The following is a 10,335-nucleotide window of genomic DNA, read 5'->3' as shown; positions in this document are numbered from 1 at the left end:
CACTCCGAACTTGAATAGTGAATACACAACTTCGATTGAAATGACGTAAACAAACCAACACACGTGACCCTTCTCTTCCTTTTCCCAATTTTTGTGGTTTCAATATCGACTTGTCTGGATTCTGATCACCGATTGTTCTGTACGTGTCGAGACATCAATTGAAAGAAGTAGTTATTTGTGTCCTTGCGAGCGCGCTTGGTGTAAAGAAACCACGTCATAATTAGATCCAATCGGAAGTTTTTTAATTGATTGCTTGAAACGCGGTCGAATATTTTACCGACAGTATAACCCTTGTCAAAAGCCACGCAGAAGTTTAAAATGCGATTGAGTTTGATTATTAGCGTTGTTTTCTTGTTCGTCGCCAATTATTGGCTGCTTCTTGCAGGTAAGTTCTATATTATGGTTCGATTAAATGTACAAAATTTAAAGCTGTTTTCTTGTGTTAATCTGTGCTAAATTATAGCATTGATTAATACATTCATATTTTAAAACTGTTTTACCAACGGTTACCTACAAGTGGTGGTTAAGTGATATAGTAGAGTGGGGGAAGATGGGACACCTTTAGCACATAATATACAAATATCCTGATCGTGTTTTTAATAATTAACAACGGTCTATGGGAGTCGTAAGGATATAGTTTTATGATATTTTGAATGTTCTTTGTTTACTACTAAACGGGACGAGAAAATGGAGTTAAAAGGTGTTCCATCTCCCCCACCCTACTGTATGATATGCGTCAAAGTATTGTAACAGATTACTTTTTTAAGTACATTATAGGGCGGGGGAAGATGGAACATTTTTTATTCGGTTTTCTCATCCCAATTGGAAGTAAACAAAGAATTATAAAGCAGTATACTGGCGACTAAAATAGTCTGATGTTAATTGTTTTAAACACGATCAGGATATTTGGATATTAAGTGCTAAAGGTGTCCTATCTTACCCCACAGTACCATATTTTATATCTAGCGTAAAATTTTCGAGTTTTATGTACAGATGGCCAGGCTTGCTTCTTCGTATTCTCGCGAAGGAATATTTATGACCCAATGAATGGCAACTGTCGATATACAATGGGTGGCCTTCGAAGAGAACGTGGCGTTTTCATCAAATCGTTTCATTCGTGTTGCAGGAGAAAATCTGCTAGTGCATGGGGTTTCCCCTACCATTGCACGGTAACTCGCCTGTCTGGAATAAATACGTCACATAAACTTTGAAGCTTGAAACCAAGTTTTACCCTTTTGACTTGAAATAGGCTTTACCATAATCCTAATGGAATTATAGTACGGTGGGGTAAGATGAGCTATAGTAAGGTTGGGGTAATGTGGGACAACTTTTATTCTGTTTTCGCGTCCCATTTGGTAGAAAATAAAAGAACTTTCAAAGAATTATAAAACCGTATTAACACGAGTCCTATAAAACGTTGTTAATTGTTTAAAACATGATTAGGATATTTGGGAATTATGTGCCAAAGGTATCTCCATCTTACCCAACAGCACTATACAAATTTTGTTTGTAATTATGAAGTTTACAGTTATACAAAGCACATACAACTTCTGTAAGGTCTTTGCAATGCCAAAGCGGTTAGCGCCTTTATCCAAAAGATGGATTCGAGGCTCGACGCTGCTACTATTGTAGGCGTATATGTGTCTTTGGGCAAGACAATTTTTAACAGCAATTTCCCCAACAGTGGTCACAAATGGGTTGTTTAAATTATCAGCCATACATGATAAAAACTCCTTCCCAAAAAATAATTACCCACAAAGTAACATACTTGGTAACTCGTAAGCTGGCACTAGGTGTATGAAACAGAACACTCGTGCTATAGCGGCGAAGGGTTGAACACAGATTCTAGTATACGCCAATATCGATAAGAACGGAAAGAGATTAGAGTGTAACACTGGTAAAAAAACTATCCTAAAGGTGTTCTTATTTTATTAGTCATGCAGAAAGATTAGAGGAACGTGGGCGCCATGGAGCCATTGGTCACGCTGCAGTCAAACCTGTGGAATTGGTTCTCAGAACAGAAGAACAAGGTGTAGTACTCACGTTTGCGCTGGAGGGCGAAGGCGTACTAGATTCGAAACCAGGCGTTGCTTATGGCAACCCTGTTGTCCAGGTGTTTACGTGTTTCCTATATTTGATTTTTATGTCAGATAGATTGGCGAAACTTCGGTGTTTTACCTTTCGGTGATTCCCATGTGTTTTGGTAGTACAATACGGACAGTTAAAATTCATGTATAGTGAAAATAGAACTGTGGACTACTTAAAACGTCCCACTTTATAATATAGTAGGTTAGGGTAAGATGGTACATTTTATTTCTATTTTCTTGTCCCATTTGGTAATGGACAAAAACATCAAAAAAATCATCCATTATCACCCATATATCAGAAAGTCCACAAAAATAATCACCCACAAAGTAACATATAGGGTAACCCTTAAGCTGGCAGAAGGTGTATGAAACAGAACACCTGTGTTATAACGACTGCTGCTTTATATCCATGCGAGGATAAATCAAGTTACATTCATTCATCCATTTTAATTTGGCTCATGTTTGTGTATACTCGTGATGAAGGCTGTGTTGCTTGGGGATTATTACCTAACATATTTTATATCTACTTGTCAAATTAAATGAGAGGATAGTATTTTAAAAGCAATAGTTTGCTTAGGAATTTAAAGCTTTCTTAACAGCAAGGGTTTTCATGTATTTAATAAATCTGTACGGTCCTGTTTATAAATGTCAAATATTTCTTGTTTTAGTTGATGGACAATGGGGCCCTTGGTCGGCCTCAAGTGGATGTTCCACAACGTGTGGGATGGGAATCGAATTCCGTTCGAGAGTTTGCTCTTCACCAGCCCCATCGTGTGGTGGACAGCAGTGTATAGGTCCAAGGAAACAATTTAAAGATTGCAGTGTGGGGGAATGTGCACGTATGTTTGTATTTTATCAAATGTAACTAATTTATGAATATACTGCAGCTTTCATTACACACTGGTGTTTACATATGTGGGATCTAGTAAAGAATTCACGCTACAATATATTTCAAGTCCCAACCATTAACTCCTAACTACCAACCCATAAAACCCATAACTCATATACCCACCAGCTCCTGCCCTATGACTAATAACCCCTAACCACCAACCTGTTACACTTTGTACCAGGCTAATCTATGGGGTACCGAAGGATTTTTCACTGGTGCTCACATATAGTATCTGCACAACTTTATAGGAATTACAAAACTTAGTGGTTTTTTATGGGTCGTCTAATTTGTCAAACATAAATTACAATAGTCTTAAAAAATCACCTATAATGTTACATATGCAGTAACAAAGTTGGAATTGCTGGATGAGATTGTAAGTTACATTCATACATTTTATGAATGTTTGACGTGTTTTAAACAGATGTAATAAAACATCTCATAACCAAGTTTTAAAAGGACACAGCAACATTATATACTTGGTTTATTTGTTTAAATACTTTCTCAATCTTATGTGTATGTATCATCTTGAAAATGCTCATCTGGTGTATTTTCTGGCCACGCGAGGATAAAGCAAGTTACATTCATACATTACACTCATTAAATTAAAATATAAAATTTTAGAATGGGGAGCGTGGGCAAGCCAAGGAACATGCACAGCAACTTGTGGAAATGGAAAATTATGGAGAATTAGGCATTGTGTTCTTAACAGTGGTGGAACATGTGAAGGCCAATCACAGGATTATATTCCATGCAATGAAAGACCTTGTGAAGGTTAGGCTTTTGCAAAGCAAATTTAAATCACTTTATTGGCTTCAAGATTTGTTTTTCAATTAGTTTAGTTTTGGTTTAATTCTTTATCCAAATTTATTAGGTTATTAAGTCTGGCGCCCTGTCACGGTTGGTTGGTGCGCCTGTCTCTAACACAGAGGTAATGGGTTCAAGACTCTTAGCTGCTACCATTATGGGTGTATGTGTCCTTGGGCAAGACGGCAATTGGTCAAACCCAGTGTTCACTAATGGGTTGTCCAAATTAACAGCCACACGTGAGAAATAAAAGAATCCCCAAAACATAATCACCCACAAATTAAATTAACATACTTGGTAATTCATAAGCTGGCAAGAGGTGTATGACCACCCGTGTTTAACAACAATCATTTTTTGGGGACCGAGGATAAAGTAAGCTACATTTATTCATTGAAAAAATGTTTGTAATTTATTAACAAAGCAGTTTAACAATTCATTGTCACAGATGGTTCTTGGTGTGCGTGGGTTTCGTGGGGAAATTGTGATTCAGCTTGCCAAGATATGGTGGGAACAAGAAAAAGAAAAAGAGTTTGTGCGTGTCCTGAACCTGTGGGTGACAATCCTGCCTGTAGTGGGGAGGAAGAAGACACTTCTACTTGTAGAGGAATCGGTAATTTAAATAAAAAAATGAAAACTTTATTTCCTACTTAAGTTAGTTGCACTTATATGAACTTAAACTATACAAAGCTTATATGGCTTGGGTGCATATTTTAAAACTAATTTTTTTTTATTTAATCGAGGGGTCCTAACATGACCACCAACTGTTTTTTCAACAGGCGCCAAAAATATTTTAAAATTATTAGTGCTACAGAACAGTGTTTATTTACTAATTAATTATTACTTTAATTATTACTAAGCGGTCAATGGTCACTAAGAAAATTTTTTGGATATTGGGACAATGCTGGCCCAAGTTCTAGGACTTATAGAAGGCTGTGCTATCAAACCTTACCAATATAGAATAGAAAGAATTGTACCTGTTGATGGTGTCATTACTTTGGTTAAATTATACAATGTTTTGTTTTTAGGTTCATGTCCTGTGGATGGTGGATGGGATGAGTGGCGACCATGGGCTCAATGTTCATCAGCACATTGCACAAACAGAGGTTTCAGAAGTCGATACAGAAGTTGTACAAACCCCCCACCATCTGCTGACTTCGATCTCACTATGTTTGGAATCGCAGTTGTTACCTATATAAGCGCATGCGCTATTTTTGTACTCTTACGTGCTCAATTTTCTTAGTTTTCTAGCAATTTGTAATAAACCGACCTCGAAGAGGTTCAAGCCAGTCCGTGTTGTTGTTGCCTTATACGGTCTTGCTCACTCCGAACTTGAATAGTGAATACACAACTTCGATTGAAATGACGTAAACAAACCAACACACGTGACCCTTCTCTTCCTTTTCCCAATTTTTCCCACAAAAGTTATTATTTCTAGTTAAAGGAAGAGTTTAGCATTGCAGTGTTTTCCATGGAACGGAAATAGTATTCTTCCGCAAAGTAAAGCCGCTGTGGTTTCAATATCGACTTGTCTGGATTCTGATCACCGATTGTTCTGTACGTGTCGAGACATCAATTGAAAGAAGTAGTTATTTGTGTCCTTGCGAGCGCGCTTGGTGTAAAGAAACCACGTCATAATTAGATCCAATCGGAAGTTTTTTAATTGATTGCTTGAAACGCGGTCGAATATTTTACCGACAGTATAACCCTTGTCAAAAGCCACGCAGAAGTTTAAAATGCGATTGAGTTTGATTATTAGCGTTGTTTTCTTGTTCGTCGCCAATTATTGGCTGCTTCTTGCAGGTAAGTTCTATATTATGGTTCGATTAAATGTACAAAATTTAAAGCTGTTTTCTTGTGTTAATCTGTGCTAAATTATAGCATTGATTAATACATTCATATTTTAAAACTGTTTTACCAACGGTTACCTACAAGTGGTGGTTAAGTGATATAGTAGAGTGGGGGAAGATGGGACACCTTTAGCACATAATATACAAATATCCTGATCGTGTTTTTAATAATTAACAACGGTCTATGGGAGTCGTAAGGATATAGTTTTATGATATTTTGAATGTTCTTTGTTTACTACTAAACGGGACGAGAAAATGGAGTTAAAAGGTGTTCCATCTCCCCCACCCTACTGTATGATATGCGTCAAAGTATTGTAACAGATTACTTTTTTAAGTACATTATAGGGCGGGGGAAGATGGAACATTTTTTATTCGGTTTTCTCATCCCAATTGGAAGTAAACAAAGAATTATAAAGCAGTATACTGGCGACTAAAATAGTCTGATGTTAATTGTTTTAAACACGATCAGGATATTTGGATATTAAGTGCTAAAGGTGTCCTATCTTACCCCACAGTACCATATTTTATATCTAGCGTAAAATTTTCGAGTTTTATGTACAGATGGCCAGGCTTGCTTCTTCGTATTCTCGCGAAGGAATATTTATGACCCAATGAATGGCAACTGTCGATATACAATGGGTGGCCTTCGAAGAGAACGTGGCGTTTTCATCAAATCGTTTCATTCGTGTTGCAGGAGAAAATCTGCTAGTGCATGGGGTTTCCCCTACCATTGCACGGTAACTCGCCTGTCTGGAATAAATACGTCACATAAACTTTGAAGCTTGAAACCAAGTTTTACCCTTTTGACTTGAAATAGGCTTTACCATAATCCTAATGGAATTATAGTACGGTGGGGTAAGATGAGCTATAGTAAGGTTGGGGTAATGTGGGACAACTTTTATTCTGTTTTCGCGTCCCATTTGGTAGAAAATAAAAGAACTTTCAAAGAATTATAAAACCGTATTAACACGAGTCCTATAAAACGTTGTTAATTGTTTAAAACATGATTAGGATATTTGGGAATTATGTGCCAAAGGTATCTCCATCTTACCCAACAGCACTATACAAATTTTGTTTGTAATTATGAAGTTTACAGTTATACAAAGCACATACAACTTCTGTAAGGTCTTTGCAATGCCAAAGCGGTTAGCGCCTTTATCCAAAAGATGGATTCGAGGCTCGACGCTGCTACTATTGTAGGCGTATATGTGTCTTTGGGCAAGACAATTTTTAACAGCAATTTCCCCAACAGTGGTCACAAATGGGTTGTTTAAATTATCAGCCATACATGATAAAAACTCCTTCCCAAAAAATAATTACCCACAAAGTAACATACTTGGTAACTCGTAAGCTGGCACTAGGTGTATGAAACAGAACACTCGTGCTATAGCGGCGAAGGGTTGAACACAGATTCTAGTATACGCCAATATCGATAAGAACGGAAAGAGATTAGAGTGTAACACTGGTAAAAAAACTATCCTAAAGGTGTTCTTATTTTATTAGTCATGCAGAAAGATTAGAGGAACGTGGGCGCCATGGAGCCATTGGTCACGCTGCAGTCAAACCTGTGGAATTGGTTCTCAGAACAGAAGAACAAGGTGTAGTACTCACGTTTGCGCTGGAGGGCGAAGGCGTACTAGATTCGAAACCAGGCGTTGCTTATGGCAACCCTGTTGTCCAGGTGTTTACGTGTTTCCTATATTTGATTTTTATGTCAGATAGATTGGCGAAACTTCGGTGTTTTACCTTTCGGTGATTCCCATGTGTTTTGGTAGTACAATACGGACAGTTAAAATTCATGTATAGTGAAAATAGAACTGTGGACTACTTAAAACGTCCCACTTTATAATATAGTAGGTTAGGGTAAGATGGTACATTTTATTTCTATTTTCTTGTCCCATTTGGTAATGGACAAAAACATCAAAAAAATCATCCATTATCACCCATATATCAGAAAGTCCACAAAAATAATCACCCACAAAGTAACATATAGGGTAACCCTTAAGCTGGCAGAAGGTGTATGAAACAGAACACCTGTGTTATAACGACTGCTGCTTTATATCCATGCGAGGATAAATCAAGTTACATTCATTCATCCATTTTAATTTGGCTCATGTTTGTGTATACTCGTGATGAAGGCTGTGTTGCTTGGGGATTATTACCTAACATATTTTATATCTACTTGTCAAATTAAATGAGAGGATAGTATTTTAAAAGCAATAGTTTGCTTAGGAATTTAAAGCTTTCTTAACAGCAAGGGTTTTCATGTATTTAATAAATCTGTACGGTCCTGTTTATAAATGTCAAATATTTCTTGTTTTAGTTGATGGACAATGGGGCCCTTGGTCGGCCTCAAGTGGATGTTCCACAACGTGTGGGATGGGAATCGAATTCCGTTCGAGAGTTTGCTCTTCACCAGCCCCATCGTGTGGTGGACAGCAGTGTATAGGTCCAAGGAAACAATTTAAAGATTGCAGTGTGGGGGAATGTGCACGTATGTTTGTATTTTATCAAATGTAACTAATTTATGAATATACTGCAGCTTTCATTACACACTGGTGTTTACATATGTGGGATCTAGTAAAGAATTCACGCTACAATATATTTCAAGTCCCAACCATTAACTCCTAACTACCAACCCATAAAACCCATAACTCATATACCCACCAGCTCCTGCCCTATGACTAATAACCCCTAACCACCAACCTGTTACACTTTGTACCAGGCTAATCTATGGGGTACCGAAGGATTTTTCACTGGTGCTCACATATAGTATCTGCACAACTTTATAGGAATTACAAAACTTAGTGGTTTTTTATGGGTCGTCTAATTTGTCAAACATAAATTACAATAGTCTTAAAAAATCACCTATAATGTTACATATGCAGTAACAAAGTTGGAATTGCTGGATGAGATTGTAAGTTACATTCATACATTTTATGAATGTTTGACGTGTTTTAAACAGATGTAATAAAACATCTCATAACCAAGTTTTAAAAGGACACAGCAACATTATATACTTGGTTTATTTGTTTAAATACTTTCTCAATCTTATGTGTATGTATCATCTTGAAAATGCTCATCTGGTGTATTTTCTGGCCACGCGAGGATAAAGCAAGTTACATTCATACATTACACTCATTAAATTAAAATATAAAATTTTAGAATGGGGAGCGTGGGCAAGCCAAGGAACATGCACAGCAACTTGTGGAAATGGAAAATTATGGAGAATTAGGCATTGTGTTCTTAACAGTGGTGGAACATGTGAAGGCCAATCACAGGATTATATTCCATGCAATGAAAGACCTTGTGAAGGTTAGGCTTTTGCAAAGCAAATTTAAATCACTTTATTGGCTTCAAGATTTGTTTTTCAATTAGTTTAGTTTTGGTTTAATTCTTTATCCAAATTTATTAGGTTATTAAGTCTGGCGCCCTGTCACGGTTGGTTGGTGCGCCTGTCTCTAACACAGAGGTAATGGGTTCAAGACTCTTAGCTGCTACCATTATGGGTGTATGTGTCCTTGGGCAAGACGGCAATTGGTCAAACCCAGTGTTCACTAATGGGTTGTCCAAATTAACAGCCACACGTGAGAAATAAAAGAATCCCCAAAACATAATCACCCACAAATTAAATTAACATACTTGGTAATTCATAAGCTGGCAAGAGGTGTATGACCACCCGTGTTTAACAACAATCATTTTTTGGGGACCGAGGATAAAGTAAGCTACATTTATTCATTGAAAAAATGTTTGTAATTTATTAACAAAGCAGTTTAACAATTCATTGTCACAGATGGTTCTTGGTGTGCGTGGGTTTCGTGGGGAAATTGTGATTCAGCTTGCCAAGATATGGTGGGAACAAGAAAAAGAAAAAGAGTTTGTGCGTGTCCTGAACCTGTGGGTGACAATCCTGCCTGTAGTGGGGAGGAAGAAGACACTTCTACTTGTAGAGGAATCGGTAATTTAAATAAAAAAATGAAAACTTTATTTCCTACTTAAGTTAGTTGCACTTATATGAACTTAAACTATACAAAGCTTATATGGCTTGGGTGCATATTTTAAAACTAATTTTTTTTTATTTAATCGAGGGGTCCTAACATGACCACCAACTGTTTTTTCAACAGGCGCCAAAAATATTTTAAAATTATTAGTGCTACAGAACAGTGTTTATTTACTAATTAATTATTACTTTAATTATTACTAAGCGGTCAATGGTCACTAAGAAAATTTTTTGGATATTGGGACAATGCTGGCCCAAGTTCTAGGACTTATAGAAGGCTGTGCTATCAAACCTTACCAATATAGAATAGAAAGAATTGTACCTGTTGATGGTGTCATTACTTTGGTTAAATTATACAATGTTTTGTTTTTAGGTTCATGTCCTGTGGATGGTGGATGGGATGAGTGGCGACCATGGGCTCAATGTTCATCAGCACATTGCACAAACAGAGGTTTCAGAAGTCGATACAGAAGTTGTACAAACCCCCCACCATCTGCTGACTTCGATCTCACTATGTTTGGAATCGCAGTTGTTACCTATATAAGCGCATGCGCTATTTTTGTACTCTTACGTGCTCAATTTTCTTAGTTTTCTAGCAATTTGTAATAAACCGACCTCGAAGAGGTTCAAGCCAGTCCGTGTTGTTGTTGCCTTATACGGTCTTGCTCACTCCGAACTTGAATAGTGAATACACAACTTCGATTGAAA

General features: G+C 37.1%; 2 protein-coding genes across 2 annotated transcripts; both read left to right on the top strand.

The window, feature by feature from the left end:
• Positions 1-79: 79 nt before the first annotated feature.
• Positions 80-5,066, top strand: LOC149741671 (coadhesin-like). Its single transcript, XM_089887909.1, has 7 exons — positions 80-385; positions 994-1,169; positions 1,936-2,113; positions 2,756-2,926; positions 3,598-3,747; positions 4,226-4,390; positions 4,806-5,066. The coding sequence occupies exons 1-7, from the start codon at positions 319-321 to the stop codon at positions 5,018-5,020; spliced, it is 1,122 nt and encodes a 373-aa protein (XP_089744035.1). The 5' UTR covers positions 80-318; the 3' UTR covers positions 5,021-5,066.
• A 133-nt stretch (positions 5,067-5,199) lies between these two features.
• LOC149741670 (coadhesin-like) lies at positions 5,200-10,261 on the top strand. The gene is made up of 7 exons (XM_089887900.1): positions 5,200-5,580; positions 6,189-6,364; positions 7,131-7,308; positions 7,951-8,121; positions 8,793-8,942; positions 9,421-9,585; positions 10,001-10,261. Exons 1-7 carry the CDS (start codon positions 5,514-5,516, stop codon positions 10,213-10,215), a joined length of 1,122 nt encoding a protein of 373 aa, XP_089744026.1. The 5' UTR covers positions 5,200-5,513; the 3' UTR covers positions 10,216-10,261.
• Positions 10,262-10,335: the final 74 nt, after the last annotated feature.

This window comes from Ciona robusta, chromosome 1 (genome assembly GCF_009617815.1).
Source record: "Ciona robusta chromosome 1, ASM961781v2".
NCBI classification, from domain to species: domain Eukaryota; kingdom Metazoa; phylum Chordata; class Ascidiacea; order Phlebobranchia; family Cionidae; genus Ciona; species Ciona robusta.
Note: the sequence above shows the minus strand (reverse complement) of the source record. Positions and strands in the feature narration are given on the sequence as shown.

Coding starts and splice junctions, on each gene's coding strand:
- LOC149741671 (XM_089887909.1), top strand. CDS start 319: ATGCGATTGAGTTTGATTATTAGCGTTGTTTTCTTGTTCGTCGCCAAT. Junction 386..993: donor TTATTGGCTGCTTCTTGCAG/GTAAGTTCTATA, acceptor TTTTATGTACAG/ATGGCCAGGCTTGCTTCTTC. Junction 1,170..1,935: donor GTTTCCCCTACCATTGCACG/GTAACTCGCCTG, acceptor TTATTTTATTAG/TCATGCAGAAAGATTAGAGG.
- LOC149741670 (XM_089887900.1), top strand. CDS start 5,514: ATGCGATTGAGTTTGATTATTAGCGTTGTTTTCTTGTTCGTCGCCAAT. Junction 5,581..6,188: donor TTATTGGCTGCTTCTTGCAG/GTAAGTTCTATA, acceptor TTTTATGTACAG/ATGGCCAGGCTTGCTTCTTC. Junction 8,943..9,420: donor CAATGAAAGACCTTGTGAAG/GTTAGGCTTTTG, acceptor TCATTGTCACAG/ATGGTTCTTGGTGTGCGTGG.